Source organism: Myripristis murdjan, chromosome 4 (genome assembly GCF_902150065.1).
Source record: "Myripristis murdjan chromosome 4, fMyrMur1.1, whole genome shotgun sequence".
Taxonomy (NCBI): Eukaryota; Metazoa; Chordata; class Actinopteri; order Holocentriformes; family Holocentridae; genus Myripristis; species Myripristis murdjan.
Window position 1 is genome coordinate 25874326 of NC_043983.1, and position 25084 is coordinate 25899409.

Consider the following 25084-nt stretch of genomic DNA (forward strand, 5'->3'; position numbering starts at 1 on the left):
CTAGCTTAAGTTTGCTATTGCCCATTTATGATGATGGGTCATAAATGGGGATTGTTACTGGATTTGTAAAATGCAGAACTGTGGAAAAAAAAAAAAACAACATAATTTGACATTTTTAATCATCACATATTGTTGGTGGTGCTGAGGTGAAAGGAGCTTATGGTGTTGTTGTTGTTGTTGTTGTTGTTGTTGTTGTCACTGGGATAGCTGAGGGAGAGCGTGGAGGGAGTGGCACAGCTAAACCACAGGCCAGGCCACCGGGTGTCAAAGGAGGCCTCGTGGGGCTCCAGGGACGCTGATCTTGTCCCTGCTGCACTGCGCTGATCTGCCACCGGGTTTCCCCCACAAATCAACCACAGGCACCCAGGACTGTCTGTCAAACAGGGCCAGCTTCCTGACAGCTCACACACTTGCAGGCACCGGCTGCACACACAGACACACTAATGCGCGTAAATGAGGTAATGTTATCCCTCAGCCATGAGATTCATCCCTATCAGGCAGACACCTTCACCATATCCAATGAATTCTCCTGCATCATGAGACTTGATGCTAGATAAGATTGCAGCTTCTTGTCTTAGTTCTGAATTCTGGCTTTAAGGCAGATTCATTTTCACACACATTATCTGAACTGTCAAGAGATGCGGAGAAAACATAAGGATTACTGAGCAATGTTTGTTCTGCACCCAAAAATATGCATTACTCATGTCAAAAGTAGTATTACTACTTAGTATTAGTACTTATTACTCCCTAGGAGCAGTAAATTAAGTTTTTTAATTCTCAATTTCACCTATAAAATTAGCTTTTGCATCCTTACTTATCTCCAAAAATCCAGAAGACTCAGCTGCCTCACTTGTGAGCTCTTGTGTGAATGACAGGTGAAGTCTAAAATCAAAGAGCTCCAACTTATAATAGATATAAGACCAAAGTTTTATAGTTATAGCCCACATGTTTACAACAAACAGGACTTTTACAGTGATAACTGTTAGTTGTTTGCCATGCAATATCTGTAGGGCTGTTAGATTTAAACGAGTTTATGATTTTAGAGATTTCTAAGGCTCAGCAGACAGCACTCAGTGTAATAAAGTAACAGAAAGAAACCTTGGGGTTACTTGGTAAAGACACAAGCACAGCAGTTTAAGCAGGTTCATCAAAACCCAGAGTGCCAACCAGAAATCAGAGATCATATCAGACTGTGGTCAACATGTGTCTGCAGATAAGAATGCTTTACAAAACACTGATGCAAGAGCCCACACTCAAAAGCTTTGGCGTGCAAACAGTGTTATATGAGTAGTGAAGTCTCAAAACTATATTAAAGTGGAAATGTGGGCAAATTTTAAAATCTCTCGTCTGGTGTTTTTCTATGTTCACAGTACAATCATGGCTGCCTGCTTTAAACAGGCTCATTAGTTTGAAGCGAACTGTTTCTTGGTTTGTGTGACTTAATATATTCATTTTCTGTCTCTGACACACACACACACACACACACACACACACACACACACGCACACACACACACACACAAACGTTAACAAAACAAAGAGTGGCATCTCTAATGCAGCTCTTAATTAGAGAATAACAGTCTCTAGGTGTGGGCCAAAAGCTACTATATGGCTGGACTGTGTATGTACAGTCAGTGTGTGAAATTATGGCCAATTTTTTGAGGCATAGACATATTCCGTTGTTAGTTTGTGATAAATTTGAAAAGAGTTGAGGTCAGTGGACAGACAAAATGAATGCAGAGGTCTTCAGTGGTAGTCAAGAGCAGCAAATTATTCTGTTCGTAGCGTAGAATATTCTTGAATGAGCTGCAGTCAATGAGTTGAACTGCTGTGAGCGCACCCTGGGGACATAATAGAAAACTGTCGATTCATTTTGAAAGAGCAACGGCCTATGGCAAAACTTCAATACTCGGCCGACTGATGGTGTAACTTCATCACTCAGTCAGTGAGTCCCTCAGTGATGGACACTGCTGTGGTCCAGCCAACAAGACTCTGGGAAGAAAAACAACTTCAGCAGCTGAAATCAAAGCTGATTGTGGTTGTGTGGTTTGTGCTGAGGCTGAAAGGAACCAAAGTGCTGTTCAGTTAACTTAAAAAAGTGGTACTGGCATTAGGGGAAAGTCAAAAAGTTAATAATGGTAAATAATCTGTGATGCTGTGTATAGCCAAGTGCTCCACGATGACGACAGCAGGAGGATAGGACAGTTTCTGAAACCCCAACACAGTTTGACTACAGAAATACTTGAAAATTCATTTGTGCATAAAACTCTTTAATACCTATCTTACATAGAGACTTTTTATTGTAATTTCAATGACCATTTAAATGCCTGCATTCAAATATTCTTTTTTTTTTATTTTAACAATCTTATCGTTATAATTACTCCAAAACATATAATAATTTAAATGAGATTATGGATTGACATTCATATTATGCATTTTTTATGTTCTTCAGTTATGTATCTTTGTATGTGTCTTTCCATGTGTTGCGCAACTGATTTGTGGACTGATTTCTTTCTCCTCTTGCTAAGAGTGCTCTTGACCACTTGTAAAATGTTGTCTTACCTAATACTTACTCATAAATTTAGCAGTTGTGACACGCCAGTGGTGTCAAACTTTGTGACCTATTTGCATGTGGAAAAGACAGTAAAACCACATCCACCCCATTTCTAAAGCTTCTCTGTTTCTCTCCCTACCACTTGGTTGACTCATGCAAACTGCCTTTTTTGGTTCTTGCCCCCAGTTTACACAAAGCACACTTCCTGCACAAGCACAACTTGTCAGAATGGGCCAATCCAGGCTTGCCTACTGAAAGTGATATGCAGCAGACAACAGAAAACACACACATGCACATGCACCTGCTCTGGCCCCATGTTAGAGATTGTGCAAGTGCCATGATGGGTTAGGGTACATAACTCTGAATGCCATGGATTTACTCATAGTCCTCATCAGCGTGTGGATACAGGTGGGCTGCGTGCCAGGGATACACCACGAGGATGGAGCTGGTGCTTACCTGCCAGCGAAAGGTACGGCTGCATGACAGTGTGTCTGTGTGGACCTGAAGAAAGGTTTGGTTCACCTTCAGTTCAGTCTGATCTGTAGCTGCATTTTCCTCTTTGTCCTTTCAGTGAACTTTATTTACACTCATCAGCTGATCCCGTCTGCATCACACCATGCGCTTCACGCTTGTTTAGTTAGATATGGTGGTAAAATACAGTGACAGTATACAACAACAGCAGCTCCAACTGATTTACGAAACCTCCGATGTTATAAAAATATATTTCCATTCCAGATCCCATTGTCAATTGTTTGACTTTAAGTTGAACCAAGTTTATTATAGTTAATCAAAAATAAACTAAATGTAGGTGTGAAAAACATTTTAGTCAACTGAAATTCTGTGTTCTTACAAATGAACTAAAATCAAATGAAAATATTCAGAAAATGTCTTTAGTTTTAGTCTTTGTCAGTTCGGTCAGTTTGTCAACACAACAACATGAGGAGGCGTTGGTGCTGATGTTTACTGAGATTGGGACGTCGACATGACTGAGAGTCAGCTGCCTTCACAAAGTGTTGTGTTTCTATTGTAATAATTTCTATTGTAATTCTGAACTTCTTAAATCTAGACCCTTACAAACACTGTATCTTTGAAAAAATAAAACTGATGCTGCAACCAATAAAAACTAAACTAAAACAAGCAAACTCATCCTGGAAACGGACTGAAACTGCAATGAATTGAAAACAAAAATTTAAATAAAAACTAATGAAAAATACAAAACTATAATAACTATATCAGCAAAAATATAAAACTGGATTGATGTTATTTTATTTCTATGTCATGCACATAAACAGTCAAACCCTCATATGTTTACAAGACAAGTCAAAGATTTCACTACAAAATTACAGATTACTACACAGCTCAGTCTTAAAATATTCTGCCTTTTCACCCAAGTTTGGTGAAGAAAAATCTGCTGCAAAGAAGATTTCTTTCCTTTTTCAGGTTTTTCATCCAGCCAAAAGAAATCAGCATGAATGGAGGATAATAACAGCCCTTATGTCAGGACAGTAAAACACCAGATGACTTGTTAATATTTAACAAGTTAATATTAATTTTACATTTAAAGAAGCCACAAGCAGGCCAAGCATATCTCTGCTCAAAGTCCTTTTATTTGCAGTTTACTCATGTCATTGCTTTTTTATGTTTTTGTTTTGTTTTTTTGTTTGTTTTTGTTTATTATTTCACACATGGCTGTTCAAGCCCATGTGAACCTGAACTACTTCAAAAAAAAAAAAAAAAAAAAAAAGTGACAAGTCAGAGTACTCTATACTGGGCCAAAATGTCAGTTTTTTTTTTTTTTTTTTTTTTTTTTGTTTGTTTTTTTTTACTGAACTAAGATGTTTCTCTGAGTATATAAATAATGTGTGAGACTGAGCCAGTGCCACTAATAATCGTGCATCATGTGTCAATTATGGGGCAGATGTTTTGCTCTTGAAGGATGAGGAGGATCCTAAATGTTTCAGCCGGACACAACATGACTTCACCTGCTTTTTTGAGACCAAAGACGACGGGATTTACAATTTCTCCTACAAGATCGAAGATGAGTATGTCGTTTCCTCATTATTTAGTTTCTGAGTGTGTTTTGTTTATTGAGGAATCTCAGAGAGATCTGAAAATGTCAAACCAGCACTCCTTTTTTTCTCTTCTTCCTCATCCTGTTTTTCAGTGGAAAGATGTAACGTCCTGTGGTCTAAAAGTTCTTCCATAGTGACTTTTCCTCACTGCCAATATACAAATCTGAGGGAAACAATGACTCTTGCTATTCATTCATTTATTTATTTATTTATTTATTCATTCATTCATTCATTCATTTATCTGTTGAAAGAATAAGAAGGTCAAATATAAAAGTGCTGATAAATACTTTAAATGCATATCAGTTATCATCTCCTTCAGCTGCACCTTATATCGGTACTGACCTTCAGACAACCACACTGATGGACCACCAACACACATACAGTCTATACATGCAGACTGACTGTTTCTGTGCTGTTTGTCACTCGTGCGTGTCTTGCCCTCTATTTCAGGCCTGAAGAGAAGAGTTGCAGTTTGTCTGTGCAGAGAACAGAGGAGGAAACTTTCCTCCACATCTGCACATTCCCTAGTGATGATGTTTTCTTGTACATCCTCATACATCTTAAAGTGGCCGAGTCCAGCACCAACACCACCCTGTTCACACGCAGCGTGAGCGTGGAAGACCAGTGTAAGGCATTCTCTTTTTTTTACACATGCATGACAAAGATTTTGCAGTATTTAATGCCTGAACAAGAAAAGCAGACCAAAATGATGAAACACATTCTGAACAAAAACACGGCTCAAGCACCTTACAAATATTTACCATGAGATTATTTCAGTATTGCATGATTATTTCCATCCATCCATGCAAATGCATTAAGCAGAGCAGGCCAGGCATCACCAGTGGGAGATGCAGTCCCTCCAGCCTGTCCCGGGTCGATGCCGGGGTCTCCTCCCGGTTAGCCAGGACAGCCTTTACAAGGCATCTGAGACACTTCAGCCGGTTCCTCTGAGCGCTGAGGAGCAGCGATCCCACAAAGCTTATTTTTTATTATACGGAAACAGCCAAAGTCACACAAAACACAGGGAAAAAAAAAAAATCACAGCACTGCCCATGCTGACAAAAGACTATACACTGGTAATATACAGAGACATATAATAATAATAATAATAATAATAATAATAATAATAATCAAAGTGTGCCCAGGTAGACTGGACATGACATTAAAACAATTAAATGAGTGTAACTTCACTGTGTTCATTCAGAGGGTTGCTCAGTCCTGCTTTATCAGCTGCTCTTCATGTCAAAATCAGATGATCTCTGTCTGCTTCAGGTCTGGGAAACACACTCACACTGACGTGTTGTGTGATTTGTTCATTTTCCCTGCCTGTCTGTGCCTGCAGTTCTCCTGGACGCCCCTGTTGATGTGTCTCTGCACAACACTGACCAGGCAGGGGAGCTGCAGGCCACCTGGAGCATCCAGACGAAGTGGGAAACCCAGGTTGTTTACATGATACGATACTCCTCCAGGAGGCTGGTGGAGCGGACAAAAAAGGTATCTTGTCTTATCTTATTACAATTAAATATTTCACTGACTTGTAAGGAGATACTACTTAAACAAATTATGTCTTTACACCTTTAAAATGTTTGACCAGTGTGGGTTTTTAAGACCAATACTGATTCTGATATCGTTTTCCTACTCACACTCCTGATAGCTGATATGTCATGCTGATGTTCAGTGTCTATGAATGTAAAAATTAAACACAAAATCTCTTTTTAATGAAATGGCTGACTAAACAAACAGAACACTGTGAATGAAAAAAGATAGACAGAGATTTTGTCAAACTATATTAAAATCTTTTGATTCACAATGAATATGGACACACTGATATCTAAGATTCAAAATAGGAAGATATCAGCTGGATGTATTGATAAACTGATAAATCAGTGTAATTCTACTTTGCATGTTATTGTGTGGTTTTGATCATGGTAATATTTGTGTGTCCTGCAAGATCTGATGATTTTTCTAGTTTTCCATTTATTCCCACTAAAGGCTTGTATTGCTTGTTACAGTGAGGGGAAGGGGGTGGGGGGTGGGGGGATTAATATTGATGATGTAAACTGGAGTATTAATGGGTTGTACAGGGAGAGAAGAAAGACATCAGCAGACTGGTTTCTCTGGTGCCTGGGGAGTTGCTTCACTTCCAGATCAGAGTCAAACACCACCTCAGTAAAAAATGGAGCCACTGGACTGACCCTGTGCGTGCAATGGTGCCCCAAAGTGCAGGTAGGTGACAAAGTGTGTGTCAGTGTGTCTGTGTGTCTGTGTGTGGGGCTTTCTTGAGACAAAGTGACACACTCACCAGCGAACATGTAACAATCCCTTTTCAGATGACATCTCGCTTTTGTGCTACACGTCTGACCTGCGAAGTGTCACCTGTGAGTGGAATGAGAACACCTATGGGCGGTTTACCTACAAGCTCTTCTACAAGACGAGCCCCAGGTGAGACAGAAGCCACACAGAGTCCATCACCTTCATATTCCTGGATCATGTTTTTGTGGAAGAGCAGGTCCTCGCTGGTTGATTGTACATGCTGTGCAGTGCCCAGTGCCATGACTCTCATAAAAATGAACTGGTTTTTTGGTTTGGTTTGGCTTGTGTGTTTGTGTGTGTGTGTGTGTGCCTAACAGCCGAGCTACGGACTGGACCGAGTGTGTGTCTGATGGGAATTTGACTGGCCTCTGCCGTTTCCATGGCGATGAGTCCAGGGAAGTTCAGGTGAAGCTGAGCAACGGTTCGACTCCGTTCAGCCGAACTTTCTACAGCCAGCCCTTCAGTGTGAACAGCAGCAGTGAGTGACCTCGCTCTCTCTCTCTCTCTTTTCTCTTCTTTCTTTGCTTCTTTCTTTTTCTTTCTTTCCTTCTTTCCCTTTCTTTGCTTCTTTCTTTTTATTTCTTTTTCTTTAATCCATTCCTTCTTTTGTCTTTCTTTCCTTCTTTTTCTTTCCTCCTATCCTTCTTTCTTTCCGTTTCCTCCTTTCCTCCCTTCTTTCTTTTTTCCCTCTTTCTTTGCTTCTTTCTTTCTTTTTCTTAATTCTTTCCTTCTTTTTCTTTCTTTCCTTCTTTTCTTCCTCTGCTTCTTCTTTCTTTCCTCCTTTCTTTCCTTCCTTCCTCTTTTCTTTCTTTCCTTCTTTCTTTCTTTTCTTTTCTTTTCTTTTCTTTCATTTTTTCCTCTCTGTGAGGTGCAGCCCCGTGGCACACTGAGACACCAACAGTCTCACTGGTTTATTAAACAAATGAGATGCAGGTTAACGATTTTGGCACAAAATGAAAAATATGAATTGAAGAATCCAATCCAATCCACTTTATTTATATAGCACAATTTTAACAAACACAAGGTTTTCCAAAGTGCTGCACAGCAAGATAAAACACCACAAGATAACACAGAAGCAGAATAAAAAGGTAAAAAACACAGTAGGATAACACGATAAAATAAGATAAGATCAATTAAAATAAAATCAAATAAAGTAAAATAATAATAGTAATAATAATAATAATAATAATAATAATAATAATAATAACACAAAATAGGATAGAATAAATAAAATATATAAAAATATTAAAATAAAATAATAAAATAAAATAATAATACAATTATAATTTTAATAGAATAAAATAATGTAAAATGCACTGCCCGCACAGCATAAAAGAAAAAACATGCACACATAAAATCATAAATCATAAAATCATAAATCCTACATGGTATCAAAAGCTAAAGAAAAGAAGTGGGTTTTAAGAAGGGTTTTAAAATGTGAGGAGGCCTGCCTAATGTGCAGCGGCAATTGATTCCAAAGTGTTGGAGCCGCTACGGCAAAAGCTCGTTCCCCTCTGAGCTTTAACCTAACTTTCGGCACGGTCAGGAGCAGGAATGACTGGAGCTCTGCATAAAAGTTCTCTCTTCTTTTTTTTAATGGAATTAAACAATTTTGTATTTCAACATATTATATTTTCCTTCAAAAAACATTAGCACACAATCAAACAACTGTGCAAATATCTCTGATCTTGCCCTGAAAATAATCCGATCACCTTAATATGGTATTTAAATTTGAGAGTCTATGTCATATTGAATAACAGTACATTATTTTTTTAAATTTATTTTTCATTCATTCAGTCATAACCATGGAATTAACGATTCTCAAGGTCAGCAGAGTTACTCAGATAGCTACAGGCTGGCTTAAATTTGGAGGCTCCACTAGATCACATAGCTAATCTGGTTAATTTGGTGTGGCTAGATTGCATTTTTTCAGGTGACAGGAAGAGCACTCATCTGTATCATATTGCCTCTTTTCATCCATTTTTTTTTTAAACAGAAAATCTGTGATCATTTGGCTCCACCCTCTGAAGTTTACAGAGACGCTGTAATTTGTGCCTTGCAACATGTTTTGAGACAGTGTGTGTGTTTGTATGTGTGTCTGTGCTTTCACAGTCAAACCATCTCCACCAGGGCATCTGACAGGAAAGCTGCAGAGGGGCAGGCTGTGCTTGACATGGGACGCCCCTCCTCTGCCTCTGTTGGCCCACCTGCAGTACCAGGTGTCCTACCAGCCCAGACAGGATGCAGACTGGGCGGTAAGACGTCATTTAGACCTTTAACGCATCATAATTCTGGTCTTTTTCTGTAATTGACATAATCAACTTTGAATCCCAAAAGCTCAGCCAATACTCTGTCCTCAGACGGTGTTCCTGACAGGTCCAGAGGCTGCCACGTGTCTAGAGGTGCCAACAGGATGCCGGTACAGAGCTCAGGTCCGAGCCAAGCCCAACGGGGCCGGCTACTCAGGCCACTGGAGTGACTGGTCACAGGAAATCACCGGAGACATCCCCACTGATACAAGTAAGTGACATCAGTCCAATTTGGTCAAAAAAATGCTAGAAAATGCTTTCATTCAGCTGATTGTCCCTGATGGTAGGCAGTAATGTCATAAACTATTTTCAGCCCATTCAAATGCAATTATTTTGTTGTTTTGATGCAATATGAATAACATGTGTAACAACATGACCTTTACAGATGCTTTTCTCATCCTGTGCATCCCTGTCTTGCTGTTGATTGTGACTATTGTCTTCATCTCGATGTACTTCAGGTAGGATCCAACAACATTGCAAAAGAGATACATGGCAATCTCTGCTCAAACCTGTTCTTTTCTTTTACCACATTTTACATACTACAAAATCACTTCAAAGCACATTTTAAATTTGAATACCTGATGTAAAACATTATGAGATTCCATCATTTTAACGTTTTTTTTTTTTTTTAAATAATTCTTTTATTTATTTACTTTTATTTCCACAGTAAGCTCAAGAGGTACTTTTGGCCACCAGTTCCCAACCTTGACAAAGTCCTTCAAGGATTTCTGACAGAAATCAACAGGAAAACATTGGTAAATAATTTAGACACATAATTAAGTTGCTGTCTATAATGTAAAGGTGCCATTTTTGATTGCAGTTCATTACATTTGATGAAACTTTATTGAGCCGTGTGTGGAAACTGGATTTTTTCCATTAGGGTGTAGCTACAGATTTAGATATACTAAGAATTCAGGGCATGCAAATGCATTTTACTAACTGTTCACATTATCAGCTACCTAGATGGAAGAACATAGGTGCATATCATAAATGAGCAGTATTTTGCTCAAAGGGGATTATAAGTACCACATTAGACAAAATTGTGAAAGAGAGGAAAAGCCTTCCATTTACATAGAGTGAAATGTTTTGGAAGAATTTGGACAGATTTCTTTAGCTAAAACAAAATTATAATTTTCAAAGAGTTGATTTTTAAAGGCAATTTAAAAAAAAGAGTCTATTTTACAAACAGTTTGAGAAATTTCAGATTTGTGTCAGCAGTGGTGCACGAAAGGGAGCACAGCATCAGCTTTGTTTTGACATGACATTTTAGCTCCCCACGGTGCTCCTTGTCAAATTTAAAAATCAATAACTAGTGTGTGCCCATGTTGCAGGATCCCATATTCACAGCAAAGCAGTTCTATGATGAAACCCCAGCGTCTGTGGTGGTGGTGGTGGTGAAGTCTGAGGATGAGGCCTCAGGACCGGGGAGTCCACTTGTGGAATCAGACCGGCTCTTGTCAGCAGCACAAGGCTCCTCGGGCGGGGAGCAGGTGGATGGGAGCCCTGAGGAGGTCAGCCCAGACTATGTGACACTGAGCACCGATAATGTTGCTCGCTGTCCAAAAGGAAATGAGTATGTGTATGAGCAGGCTGGCGAGTGTGGAGGTCTGGGATTGACGGACAGAGTCAACCAAACAACCTGCCACTGCTCCTACACCGGTAAGTCGTTCAGTGTCCCATCATGCACCAGCAGTGACCACCTCAACCGCTCCTACTTGCCCCTGGCAGAGTCTGTGGACAAACTGCACTGCCAGGTTGCTGCCACTAGAGGGCCAGGCAATCTCTATGTCAATTTCTAGAGTCCAACAAAGGCAAACAGCTAAAGGTGCAGGCATACACAGTCACACCCAGTATCATAAGACCAAGTGATAAAATGTACAACAGTGTACTGTGGTGCACATTTGATTTCTGTGAATGATGCACCATTTATGCATGAAATGTATGCATTCAGTTGCAAATAGATGTAATTTATTCACCACCAAGTTTGAAAATGTATTGATTTAAACATAAAAGCTAAAGTTTTCCTTTTCTAAGGAGTAAATAACATGCCTTAAGTGATCTGAAGAGTAAAGTGCACCATCCTCCGGCTCAGTAAAGGTGTGTACCATGTCATTATTATGACATAGCATTAAGAAAGAAAGAAAGAAAGAAAGAAAGAAAGAAAGAAAGAAAGAAAGAAATCATTGTGTGTATATATACCGTTGTATCAACCCATACTGGGGTAGACAGACTTGTATAGGTGTGAAGAAGCTGTAAATATTTCTCTGAAGTGTGTCTGTTGGTTTGGGAGCACAACAGTTTAAAGGCAGGGATCTTCCTGATGGCTTAGTGAGCTACAGCACATCTCTATTATTATTCCTTTTATGACTTCTTAGCATAACCTGCCAACAAGACAAAATAAATGTATTAAACATAGTTTGTGCTACAAACATTGCAATGACCATAACCAAGGGGAATATATAAATATATTTTTGTGACTTGTAGTGTTAAGGCACTCTGGAATCACATTTTTTGATTGCCTCTTGCTTTGTGTGCAAGTCTTTAGGCCGCCTTTACACAGCACAACCTCCATGTGATTAGTTACATGTTGTAAATTCAATTTTTACTGTTGTTTTACTATGTCACCAAGCCCATGTGGACCATTCCAAATGATGACGCCTACCTAGGTCATGATTTTCAGGATGGATCTGAGATGCATGGGACCAGGTTGCATGAAAAAGCTTCACATGTAACATCGGTCTTAGATACAATTTTATGCCTTTTGATTTGAGCAAACTGTGAAATGTAGGATACAACAGGCTAAAACAGAGTTTATCCAACTTATCACTAAAAGTTGCACATTGCAACTTTGCATGTACAAGCTCCAAGTATAAGCAGGAGATAGCTTAGATAAATTTTTTTTTAGGGTTTCCATTACCCCAAAATGTTGTAAAGTGATGTCTGTAAACTACATGCTCCTCTGACCCAGAGATTTTCTCAGTCTTGATGTTCTTTTGTCCTCCATCGAGTCAAAGATGAAGGACGGATAAAAACCATATAAGTCCCAGAATTTGCCAACTGAGGATGCACCAGCTGGTGATTTTACCCAAGACAGTCTACACTGTAGTGACTTCTTATGTCCACTAGAGGGAAGAGTAGATCAGGGGGACTGTTAGTAAGTAAATATAAATACATAGCAGACACGCATTGGCTTTGGTCCTCAAGAGGGGAGTCTGAGTGAATCTCCTATCAGAGTAACTGGGAAGAGATAAGAGAGAGCATAGTGGGCAGGAGGTGAGTGACAGAAATGAGGGAATCAGGATTATTCACTGATATGAGATCCCACTTCTCTGATGGCCTGTGAATGTTTGTATTTTGATGCATTTTATATATATAATTTTGATGTCATATTTCTTGTTAATAATGGTATACAATTTCATTACTAACCTCAATGTGCACCTGATCATGTGATTGATGCATTTATTTTTTTTTTATCTGTCTTTCATTTTACCCATGTAACTTCACATTGTATTTCCTATAAATTCAATTAAACGTTTTTTTTGTCTGACTTGTGTGGTGCATTAGCACTTCCTTTTCCGCCCATTCTGTTGGACTTTGTATTTTAAACATTACGCCGAAGTTGAACTTTCTATTCATTAATCGCTAAGGTATAGCTTACTGTCAGCTTTCAGGAAATTGAATCTTGACTGTCTTAATTGAAGGATCTTAATTAAAATGTATTAATTCCCTAATCTGTGCAGCATGGTAGGTAGCTGGGTTTTAATGGACATGCCAAAACACACTGTGATTTAGTTCATGCAGAGGAGATGTTTGATCATCTGCTGCAGGAGGAGACTTGAGGGGAGGCTGTTTAAAAGCAGCCTCTCGTCTCAAGGTGGCGGTAGAGTACAACAGTTTACAGGCAGCACACTGAGACAACACTCATCAGCCTGCAGCTACTATTGACATGAGGGTGCAGGTAAACTCTTCTAAGCTTTGTGTTTCCCACATCAAGTGGCTCACTGTTGAGTTTGAGGATAAAGGTTAAAACACGTACATTAGATCCTGCACCAAAATCTGAACAGCAAAACAAACCATGAATTACAACTACACTATAATTCTAACTAATTGAAGGTTACCCTGCACCTGCTCCTACAGTTTTCAACCAGAAAAAAAAAACAACACCACAGCACATTTTAATGCTAGATGTAACTTTATTATACAAAGTAGACGAAAAGCTCGATTTAAGATGTAGAGTCAAAATGCTCAGTTAATATTCTTGCACAACTATGAAAACCAAGAGACCTGAGTTGAAACATGGACAGTCACAATAACATCACACAAGAGGTTAAATCTGTTTGGACAATGTAAATTCAAGCATATTTTACTCCATTTAAAAAAAAAAATGGAGATGGGATGTGGTAATGATGTCTCCGAGCGGTAGAGCTAAGGGATGATTTGAGGAGATGCAAGAGGGGATGACAGCCTCCTTTTAAAGCAAACTATATAACACAGCCCCTGTATTTGTCTGGCGATTTAAAGATAAATTCAAGGCAAATGACAGTGCACTTTCCTCCATCCCATTGCTCCACTTTGACCAAATCAACCGCTGAGAATAACTAGTCCCGTCTGGCACAGCTTTCTCTCCTAACTGCATGAGAATCAGAGCTGGACGCACTGCAACTATGGTATCACCACTCATTCAGCCAACTGCCTCCTGTAAAATATACTACTAGTGTCACAAATTATGCTCTTTAATGGCAGGACATCACATCTATTTGCCAGACTGTATGATATCATGGCCATAAATTACCCCAGAATTGTCTATGAGGCAATAGCACAGGGCGGGAGAGAGTGCGAGTGAGAGAGTGAGACAGCGAGGAGAAAGACAAGGAGAAAGTTTAAGAGAGTCAATGTTTACTGGCATACAAGCCTCTCCTCCCAAAAGGAATTCTTTCCATGTTTCATCACAGCCCGCTTGCCCGTACCCAAACTACTACCGAGGAGGGTTGGATCACCTACTGATGTCATTTCCTCAGCGTTCACTCACAATCACTTGAGAAACAACACTTGCTGGGCGTTAACATGTACACACACATGCACAGCTACTATAGAGGGCTGTCGCGCTTGCCAAACGCAAGACTCAAACGTGAATTTAGCCGAAACAGCGATAAGGCCACGAGAAAAGAGCTCGTCAACGCGCATAAAAACTCCATCTGGCAGCTACCGGTGTGAACACAATGGGACATGTAACTAAGAGGGGATGTCGGGCTGTTCTGCTACTGTGTGCAAACTCTCACTGCACTCACATTTGGTGCTATTGAATTTTTGTGGAGCAGACATCAATTTCACAGCATGTTCTTGAACAGTATCAGGGTGCAAACTGCTAGTCAGGGGTAAAAAAGGACCAGTGTAATCATCATCAACACAGGCAGGGCCAGCAGTGTGTGAGCTAAAGAAGGCTGCTACAGTGCTTTCAGATTCAGTAGTTAAGTCATTGGTTTCTGTAGAGGCACTGCATATTGAAAGAAGAGGTGTTATGTTGGAGTAAAAGAGAGCTTAGTTAATGTAATGACAATGATAAAAACATACATCTCCCATGCAGAGAGCAGGGGAGTTATCAACCCTCTGTTGGGCAGGCGCAGTTTAATTATGGTTCAATCAGCAGAGACCAATTTGAATGAACAAAATGAGACTTTGCTGAATAAAAATGAACATGTACTGGCGAGGTATATATGCAGAAAGACAACTACAGTGGGCGAGTGGGAAGCAGAGATTCTGATTGGATGTCTGGATGATGGACACCTACAGGCAGATGAGCTGGAAGTTGGATTGTGTGGGAAAATATCCTAGAATGAACCCGTGGGAAATGAGCTGACTCTGATAGGATGCAAAGAGCCAGCAGAAAATGGAGCGGCCTCATTGGCTGGTGTGAAAGGAGGAAAAGCAATGAGAGAGCCTGTGAAGATCATGCAGATGGTCTCCCAGATTGAACTTTGGTTAAACTCCATTTTGCCTTCACTTGCGCCAATTTTGCATCCCTAAATGAATCAAACAAAGGCTTGCTGGGAGGGATACAAAATGACTAAAACATAATGGCAACAGAAGGTAGCATCGAGTGAATGGCAATGATAGACACAAGTATCACCTCCAACAAGTCCCATATGAATGACAACTAAGCAAAAGTCATGCAAAGTAAGAGCACCTCAGGTCTCAGTGGCATTATCTTCATTAATAACAAATCAAAAGAAAATCACAATCATAACGCTGCAGGCAGACCAAAACCTCACAGTGTACCTTCGAACAGATAGCTTTGCAAGAACTGAATTTTAAAAACAAAGACTTAAAACAGCTTAACAGCCTGGAAAACAGCCATGTATTTTTGAAAGGAAACAGTGGGATTTGAATAGTTTTGGGAGACTGCGGGGTCAGCACCAACTATTAAGAAACCATATAAACCTTACACAATCTAAAAATGCTAAATAGCAACAATGAAAATGGGATGTTTTCATTTAACAGCAGTGGTAGGTTTTGTTTTCTTCATTTCTCTTCCAAATAAAAAGTTCATCAGTATGAATTACGAAGTGGGCTCTAAATGTATTACATAACCAAACACAGGAAATCACAACCAAAATGGCACATATATACAGTATACAGTGCATTCAGAAAGTACTCAGACCCCTTTCACTTTTTTCACTTTTGTTATGTTGCAGCCTGATGCTACAATCGTTTAAATTCATTTTTTTGTCTCATTAATCTACACTCAGAAGCCCATAATGAGAAAGTGAAAAAAGAATTGTCAAAATTTTTGTAAATTAATTAAAAAGAAAAAAATTGAAATATGTTGACATAAGTATTCAGACCCTTTAGCTTAGCACTTAGCTGAAGCACCTTTGGCAGCAATTACAGCTTCCAGTGTTTTGGGGTATGACACAACAAGCTTTGCAAACCTAGATTGGGGGATTTTCTGACATTTTTCTTTGCAAATCCTCTCGTGCTCAGTCAGGTTGGATGGGGACCGTCGGTGGGCAGCCATTTTCAGGTCTCTCCAGAGATGTTGGATAGGGTTCAAGTCAGGGCTCTGGCTGGGCCACTCTGGGACATTCACAGAGTCGTCCCTAAGCCACTCCCATGTTGTCTTGGCTGTGTGCTCAGGGTCATTGTCATGTTGGAAGGTGAACCTTCAGCCCAGTCTGAGGTCCTGAGCGCTGTGAAACAGGTTTCAATTGAAGATATCTCTGAACTCCATTCAGCTTTCCCTCAACCCTGACCAGTCTCCCAGTCCCTGCTGCTGAAAAACACCCCCACAGCATGATGCTGCCACCACCATGCTTCACTGTTGGGATGGTACTGGGCAGGTGATGAGCGGTGCCTGGTTTCCTCCAGACATAACGTTTGGAATTGAGGCCAAACAGTTCAGTCTTGGTTTCATCAGACCAGAGAATCTTGTTTCTGACAGTCTGAGAGTCCTTCAGGTGCTTTTTTGCAAACTCCAAGCAAGCTCTCATGCATTTTGCACTGAGGAGAGGCCTCCGTCTAGCCACTCTGCCATAAAGCCCAGATCGGTGGAGGGCCGCAGTGATGGTTGTCCTTCTCGAACTTTGTCCCATCTCCACACAGGATCTCTGGAGCTCAGTCAGAGTGACCATCGGGTTCTTGGTAACTACTTTCTTACTAAGGCCATTCTCCCACGACTGCTCAGTTTGGCCGGGTGACCAGCTCTTGGAAGAGTCCTGGTTGTGCCAAAATTCTTCCATTTGAGAATTAGGGAGGCAACTGTGCTCTTGGGAACCTTCAGTGCAGCAGACATTTTTTGTAGCCTTCCCCAGATCTGTGCCCTGCAACAATCCTGTCTCTGAGCCCTGAAGGCAGCTCCTTTGACCTAATGGCTCGGTTTTTGCTCTGATATGCATTGTCAGCTGTGAGGCCTTCTATAGAGAGGTGTGTGCCTTTCCAAATCATGTCCAATCAATTTAATTTACCACAGGTGGACTCTAATCAAGGTGTAGAAACATCTCAGCAACCATCAAGAGAAATGAGAGGAGCCTGAGCTAAATTTCAAGTGTTGTTGCAAAGGGTCTGAACACTTCTGTCAATGTGACATTTCAGTTTTTCCTTTTTAATAAATTTGCAAAAATTTCGACAATTCTGTTTTCACTTTGTCATTATAGTGCACTGAGTGTAGATTAATGAAAGAAAAAATTAATTTAAATGATTGTAGCATCAGACTGCAACATAGGAAAAGTGAAAAAAAATGAAGGGGGTCTGAATACTTTCTGAATGCACTGTACACCTACTGTATATATATATATCATTTATTTATATATGATTCTGTTAGTTATGTACTTCATAAATCTACAGCACAATGTGTGAAACACTGTATCTCTTCATAGAAACAAAAAATAGCTATCAAACAGGTCTATCTGGCTTTTCCAGTGTTTTATATGGTTTTCTTAAAGGGTTGTAAACATTGACCAGTAAGCACAGAGACTGATTTACACATGAGCACTGGGGGATGTTTGGGATCAGAAGGGGGTCTCGACATGGCAACACAGCTGAAATGATTTCCTGCTCCTCCTCGACTGATTCGGGATCAGATCTCCTCTCCTTGGATAAACTCTAGCTTAAGTCTTGCCAGACCAGTTATAAAAGAGTGAATGCAGTATTTTATGGAAAATTCACATTACATTGAGTCCAAGTCAAGAGCAAAGAAAAAGATTAACTTACTGTTAGTGGTCTGAGGTTTCCCAAATTATCTTTGCACAGGGATCACCTTTGCTCTATTGCAGCAAGAGAAACATACAGCAAATGGCCTGATAGTATTACATGTCAGCCAGATTATCTTTAATATTTTGATTACATTTTGAAACCCCTAACTGCAAATCAAGTGTTTAGGAGAAGAAAGGTGGCACAGATGATTGCCCCCTATTGATGAGGGCATATTCTCTGGCACTCTAGCACCGTCAAGCTTCCACAAAGTGCCAAGATCGTTTTGGGAAACCTCGGTGGTCAGCTACATTCTCCACTTGGTTACCATGCAGTGAGAGACCCCCTAGTGAGCATGCTCAGATGTTGGCCTTCTTGTTGATGAGTACAGAGCAGCATGTGAGGGCTCCATCCACTTTGACCTTCTCCATGTTGGACACGGGGATCAGCATGTGGTCCTTCAGCTTCTCAAACACCTGCAGGACATGCAAACAGGGCTATCACAAGAAACACCACGGCAAAATATTACATCTCCAAACGTCCTACGATGCAGATTTACACAATAAAACACAGTAAAATCCTGATTATTGTATAGGTTCAACATTTATCCTGTCCTATTTTGCAGTTTTCAATGGCTTGTCCTGATTCCACTGTCATGCATATGCGCATTTCCAAAGGCACCAAATGTATGCACTTCCAAAGGCAGAAATAGTGACACAACGTTTGTGTACATCTTAACCATTGGTTCTTCTGAGTTTTCCTGAGAGGAACTTACCTCAGTCTTTCACATTTAAACATAAATACCAGGTATAATAAATACCTTGTATCGTAAATACAAGTTCCGACCAATGCTACCTCAATCTCTTCACGAAAAAGCGAAAGCTCGGCTCAACTGACAAAGCTGAAATTGAAAGAGAGAACTTGTTATGCAACAGTTCGCTGTGTTTACTCTACATGTCAGCTTGTGTAGTAGCGTGATATGAATGCAGTGGAGAGGGACACACGACGTGAGGTAGTCGAACAAGCATTCAGTAAGGGTTCCTTGTCTCTTGGCAAAAAAAAAAGAAAGAAAGAAAGAACGAAAAAGAAATGGAGTGAGAACTATTACGACATTCTCAAAAGACCCTCGTAAAGCAATGTGTCACCCTGTGGAGTTTTTCCAGAAGAAAACCAGTGTTTTCCTACCAGACTTCCAAACCAGGATATTTTTCTCTCTAAACTCTCACTTCAACCCTGCTGTGATACCGAGAGGCCTCGCAGCACAGCCAGAGGGACCAACTAAACAAATTCTTCTCTCATGATGCAACATGGATGACGAAGGCTCCGGTGGCCCAGATGCCATGTTTTTTAAGCCTATCATAAAAGATCACTTTTTAATGGATTTAATGGTGAGAGTGTTGTACCTCATCATTCCTCTAGGCCTGTATTTTATTGAAGGTGGAACCTTTACATTTTTTAATCAGGTTGACTCCACCCCAAAACAGTAGGTCATATGATATAACACGTCGTACTCTGATATATATGTCATATCTCTAAGACCCATTATTGAATCTTAAGCATTTTCAGCCCAAATAGGAAACCTTGGCTCATTTGGGGACTAAAACATTTACACATATTAATGCTCCCGCCATTGTGTTGCAAACTAAATATATATCTAACTCATTTTTATCTTGAAAAATACTGCTGAAAAATACTGAGAAATACTGCCGTTGAGCCCACAGTCTACAGTGTGCATTAGGAGAAGGTCAAGTCAGGGAAAGTTGCACTCCGCCACAACAACATCAGTAAATCTCCCACTGTGAATAGCATCTCTGCCTCCATAGTGTGTCTTTTTTTTGATCATTTCCAGCTGAGTTCTCATTACTGCGGTTGAAATTTATATGTTGGGGGGGTGGCGTGGCCCAACACAGTAGGGGCTGCTGTATTTCACCGGTGCTTTTGTCTGCTTGGTTTCTTTATCTCGTCACGCAGCTCTCTGAAGCCGTCGCCACTGCCATCCATAAAGATGCCCCGTCTCCGCCCCCCATCGACCCTACCAATCCTCTCTCATGACCCCCTGCCTTTGTTAATGTGGGACTGTTATGTAACTTCACGAGCAAACTAAAAATAGACCAGAGATTAGGACAGACAATGTGTAGGGCTAGAAAGCGGCAGAAGTCTTGCAGATTGTCTCAGCGACTGAGCTGGTAAATCTCTCCATCGCTCAAAAAGGAGTTCCCTTGGGAAACAAGTACTAACTGTAGGCCTATTGTACACAGAACAAGACTTTGACCACCAAGTCAGTGATAAAACCATCCATGCAGTTTTACTGCTTGTAGCCCTATTCTTTATTGTGTTAAAAATAATTTTTCCAGCTTTTTTTTATGCTACCATTTCTGAAATGAGGATTTGGAACCCACAATAGACTATGGCCCTGCTTCTGGTGGGTCCAGCCTTATGAAGAATATGAGCTTTGATTGGACTGAATCCTGGGGTAATTCAACATTTCTGAGATATGGGTCCAAAAAGTTGAAAAAAGCTGGCTTTAAGCCATGTAGGGTCCATTACAAAGTGCTTCACCAAAGCAGGAAGCGTGAGATACACAAATGGATTTTATAGCACTCAAGTTGAATTCCCCTAGTTAATCTTCCTGGAAAATATCGAGCCTTCACAGTGGATCTAAATCCAAAGACGCATAATTTTGTGAATTCTTCGTTCTAAAAATAACTGCCGGAGGTTGGGGTTTTAACCACATAGTACATTTTGAGGTCTGAGCACTGTCTCTGCAGATTGCAGGGTGTTGGGTTAAATCCTGTGAGAATCAGGAGCTCCTTTTGACTTGTTGTGATGTGGAGTGACCCTAAAGCATCTAAATAACACGGCTCCTGCTCATCCTTTCCAAACCCCAGCAGACATAGTGAGACAAAAATACGTCACTTGAAACAAGCTACCACGGAAAATGACAGCCAGTTTTAACAGACTCAAAAGGGAAATACGTGGATGTATTTATTTAACTTAATGTATGACTGAATGTTATGGTTGTGTGTGTCATGCATTAATACTACGTGCTATGAGACACTGAAAGAGAACCAACACATAGTTAAAGTAGTTCAAGCTCAACAAAAGAGATTTTTTAATACATCTGGGTAAAAGGTAGGGGGTGTAACTGTAACCAAGGTTTTTCCTGGTTGCCTGATGAACAAAATACAGAAGAATGAGGTGAGAAACTGGCTATTAACTCTGACCATGTCCTTAGGCAAGATTCACATAAATGTTATTAGGATATTAGGACCTTAAATTAAACTAAGAAGGGAGTTCTTAGGAAGGCTCTTAAGCGCAATTTCTCATTTTTATTAAAGATTAGGCTAATCTCCTATTAACTTCTCTTGGTTTACTGTTTTTAAACTTTTCATACTGAGCCTACCAAGCAACTGTGGTGTAAACACACATAAAAAGGGATTTAACTCCTTAGCTGCAACCCAGAGTACTTTACCTATACAATAATTTGGAACCTGGCTATATTTATGATGTACTTAAGTAAACAACTAACTGTGGGAAAAAATGTGTTACTGCTTTTTGGTTGAGACTTCCTAAGTGTAATTTGTTTTGTTTAATGAGGCATGAACTGAACAGAAATAGTGACAAGCTTAGATTAATACATTCTTACAGTTAAAACAGAAGATACAGTAAGTTAAACTATAAACGCTAAAGTTATGCAAACTTCATTTTCACAAAAAAAACTGTTCTTGAAATTACCTCAGCAAGTAAAACTTAAGAAAACACAACAGAACCATATTAATATCAACTTTAGCTGTTTTCTTAGGACTAGCAGCAAACATACTAACAAATAAAGCTGAGTTAGTTGTTTTACTAAGAGGGTTTTGAGAGTCTGGCCCATAATTGGTGTTGTGACCCATAATACCGCAAATTAAAGGTCAATTCAAGCCAAGCCACGGGATCTTTTGTTAAGAAAAATACAGCACAGGCTGTGGTTGACTAGTTGACCTAGTCCTCTATTTAGGAGAACCAGGTGGTTTCTGCATGGTTTCCTGCACTAACTAGTCATTTTTCTCAGAGGTTTGGATTGGATGAAACACAGCAAAGGAAAGTGACCTGATAATTTAAGAGGATAAACCCTCCAAAGAGCCTTGAATCTTTCTGAGGGCCTTGTTGAGTTGTCTTGATGGTGTTCCTTAATGCCAAAGGTGCAACTTTTGGGCAATAAGTTGTTGCAAAAATATTTAATGTGGGAGTGGGAAGTGTGAACATATGCAATAAGCTGTGCAGTACCTTAACACTCTCTGGAAACTCGTCTGCTGTGCAGTGCAGCAGCACATGCCCCTTGTTGGGCAGGTTCATGTAAATGCAGTTGGCAGCAAGGTCATCAGGCACCGTCAGCTTGTCATAACGATGGTCACTCATTTGCTGCATGGTCTACAGGGAGATAAAAAGTCAGAGAAATTAGCAAACAAATACAGAGACTATAATACAGGCACACGGTCAGGACAGGCAGTACAGAAAGACAGTCAGACAGTTATACAAACAACCACTAGTGAGACTCCGGAGACAGAGACTTACAGAGAGGCAGACAGACAAAGAAACAGTCAGATATTCAGACTAACAGACACATTCTCTCAGAGGCAAGGCCACGATACCAAAGACAGCACCAGATCCAGTTGCTGGCTCGAAGCGCTCCTGGGGCCTGGGGGGCCCTAATGGAGAACACAGGAGCACGCAGACATTCTTTCTCAGCAGATGTCATGTTATTTATGTAATCTGAAGGACTGGAAGGTGGGGCGGGCGGTGGAAGCACAGGCTGAGAAGACGCCCGCGCTGCCAAGTGGAAGTCGGGGGGTGAGGATGTTATGACCAGAATGCAGGGCAGGTGCCTCTTAGTGTTTATGACCAGAACATCTGCGGACGGATACCTCGCAGAGGAACAGGGAAGGGGAGACAGAAAGCAAACCCCCCCCTCCCCTCCACAAAGCATCAACATTCTGAAAAGGTATTTTGAGAACAGGCACATGAGATTTCCACCAGATACAGACTCTATGTTCGTCTGGCTGCTCTTTCTCTCCTCTCCTGTCTCTCTCCCCTTTCATTTCCAGCAGTCTGCTCTGTCTATCCTCCTCTCTGCCCTCATCTTTAACCATGGAGAGGAGGGAATAAGCTGCTTTAGATTAGCAGACAAACAGTGGATTCAAAGCTATATCAATTAAAAGCTGAATGGATGTGGATGTACTTTTTTAAATGTTGTGTAAAATAGTGCATCATGTTTATTTGCCACTAACAGAGAAACTGGGCTTACACTGCGAGCAGAACATCTGATGATTGCTTGAAGTAGTGGTTCGCAAGAGAGGGTATGAGTGACTGTGATGATCGCATAATTACAAATGTGGGAGAAAGCAGCTTCAGCTTTGTGTGTGTGTGTGTGTGTGTGTGGTTTTGATATACAATGACCACTGTAGTTAGAAATGTGTTTATTCATTTCATTCTCCACTGGTAGTACAGCTGCTGCAGTGAGGAGGACCAAAGTGCATGAATGAAAATGCTTTTCTTACAATGACTGCATTTTTCCCAAATAACCCATACAGTATTATCTGGCAGCTGATTACTTGTGTATGTGTTGATTACAGGCATAACCTGTGTGCTCTTAAAATGACAACGTTAAAGAGAGGTGGGAGAGATCATCTTCATTCCAACAAATGTCTGTTTTGCTACTCTTTACCATCAACTGATATTACATGACAAGGATCAAATACATACCCAGTTTATGAAAGCCTTTACATTCACTGCCTGGTGTTTCCCATGTAACAATTCTGGGCTGGACAGGAATAGGCGTTTCCAACAGCAACAACAATGGTTTGTTTGGAATAAACAAAAGAACTGGGTAGTTCGGGAAGGTAGACGAAGAAAAGAGCGCCACATTACAGAAATCAAAATTCATCGACAGAAAATTCAAGGAAAAGGGTGTCACGGTGCTGGACACACTGTTTGATTGACAGGTGATCTCTGGGAAGTTCGGTGCAACAAAATCAAAGCAATGAGCACTCAGCGCCAAAGATGTCACTACAATCAAAAATGGCAAAAATCACAGAGTGCCACTTTATCATGCTTGATCAAAAGTGCTGTGGCAAGAATTTGTGTCTGTAAATAAAGCAAAGCTAGTATTTGACCAATGGATCATTGTCCACTGATTCATTTTTTATTTACTAACTGGTAACATAAACAGATGATACAATTACACTGGGATATAAGCTGTGTGTGTGTGTGTGTGTGCAATCAGACCAGAAACACTTCCAGTACACATCACATAACACTCCTGGGAGTAGCGGCCCTAAATGAAAAGACTGTCTATGTGCGTGACCACCAGCGCTGTCTCTCACACACAGGAGGATTAAGAGTCTGGAGGAGAGGAGCATAAACTTTCACTCCACCGAAGAGCAGCGTCGTCACCGCTTCACTTTCTGTCAGCCTAATCCTCAGTCGGTCTGTCTTTCTTGCTCAGATATCTCATTTCCTCAGTAAAATGGGTGAGAGAAACAATTTGGAACTTAAGGAAAATTTCCTACCACAGAATTTCATCATAGCGCTTGTAAACCTGAAACAGGAAATGCATTAAACTAAAGTCCTTGGAAAAATCAACCTGGATAATAGCACAGTGTCCAGAAGTGTTGGCCCCCCTCATTGTCAGTAGTGAGTGCAACAGTTGAGTGTCAGACTAAATTGCATTTGTGTAAGAGTTGCTCATGGATCCAAATGTCGATGTGATCTGATGATGATTTTTTTTTTTTTTTTAATCATTTTTGATGTGATGTTTTGGATGCTACTAAGCAAACTGGCAGATGAACCAAAAACAATTTTCCAGCGGCAAATGGAAATAAGAATACAAATGTTGACATCAATCATCACTGCTGGATAACAATGTTGAATAAAAATCATCTGTTAAGGAGAAATCCTGACTAGGCAGCTGGTTTACAGCAAACATTACTAGGCTGCCTTATGCACAAGGGTGCTTTTTCAGTGAAACTGGTTCATTTTAGGTTAAACTACTGGACGCAAAATGACTTGTCCTTTTAAATAAAATACTTGAATGCCTTGGTTCACAAATATTTTGCTGGGATAAAACCATGGAGAAAAATAAGGGGAATATTGTTACAACTTAAGCAAATA

General features: G+C 40.3%; 2 protein-coding genes across 3 annotated transcripts in view; one reads left to right on the forward strand and one right to left on the reverse strand.

Annotated features, from left to right (window-relative positions):
• The first annotated feature begins 2835 nt into the window (after positions 1 to 2835).
• On the forward strand, positions 2836 to 11326 carry mpl (MPL proto-oncogene, thrombopoietin receptor). Its single transcript, XM_030048910.1, has 12 exons — positions 2836 to 3022; positions 4472 to 4595; positions 5076 to 5251; positions 5968 to 6119; positions 6710 to 6851; positions 6956 to 7067; positions 7256 to 7416; positions 9051 to 9193; positions 9299 to 9458; positions 9633 to 9705; positions 9915 to 10002; positions 10579 to 11326. The coding sequence occupies exons 1-12, from the start codon at positions 2923 to 2925 to the stop codon at positions 11044 to 11046; spliced, it is 1899 nt and encodes a 632-aa protein (XP_029904770.1). The 5' UTR covers positions 2836 to 2922; the 3' UTR covers positions 11047 to 11326.
• A 6170-nt stretch (positions 11327 to 17496) lies between these two features.
• The window catches only part of ddah1 (dimethylarginine dimethylaminohydrolase 1), a 68346-nt gene continuing 60758 nt past the window's right edge, over positions 17497 to 25084 (reverse strand). For both annotated transcript variants that reach the window (XM_030050340.1, XM_030050339.1), the window contains exons 5-6: positions 22202 to 22345; positions 17497 to 18408 (exon numbers count right to left, since the gene is read on the reverse strand). In XM_030050340.1, coding sequence (XP_029906200.1) covers positions 18292 to 18408; positions 22202 to 22345 — 261 coding nt within the window. In that variant the 3' untranslated portion in view covers positions 17497 to 18291. The remainder of the gene's footprint in view (positions 18409 to 22201; positions 22346 to 25084) is intronic.

What these genes read in the sequence shown, in the direction of transcription:
- mpl (XM_030048910.1), top strand. Translation starts at nt 2,923, where the DNA reads ATGGATTTACTCATAGTCCTCATCAGCGTGTGGATACAGGTGGGCTGC. An exon ending in TGCTTACCTGCCAGCGAAAG is followed by an intron (nt 3,023 to 4,471) that starts GTACGGCTGCAT and finishes ATTATGGGGCAG; the next exon opens with ATGTTTTGCTCTTGAAGGAT. An exon ending in CTTCAGTGTGAACAGCAGCA is followed by an intron (nt 7,417 to 9,050) that starts GTGAGTGACCTC and finishes GTGCTTTCACAG; the next exon opens with TCAAACCATCTCCACCAGGG.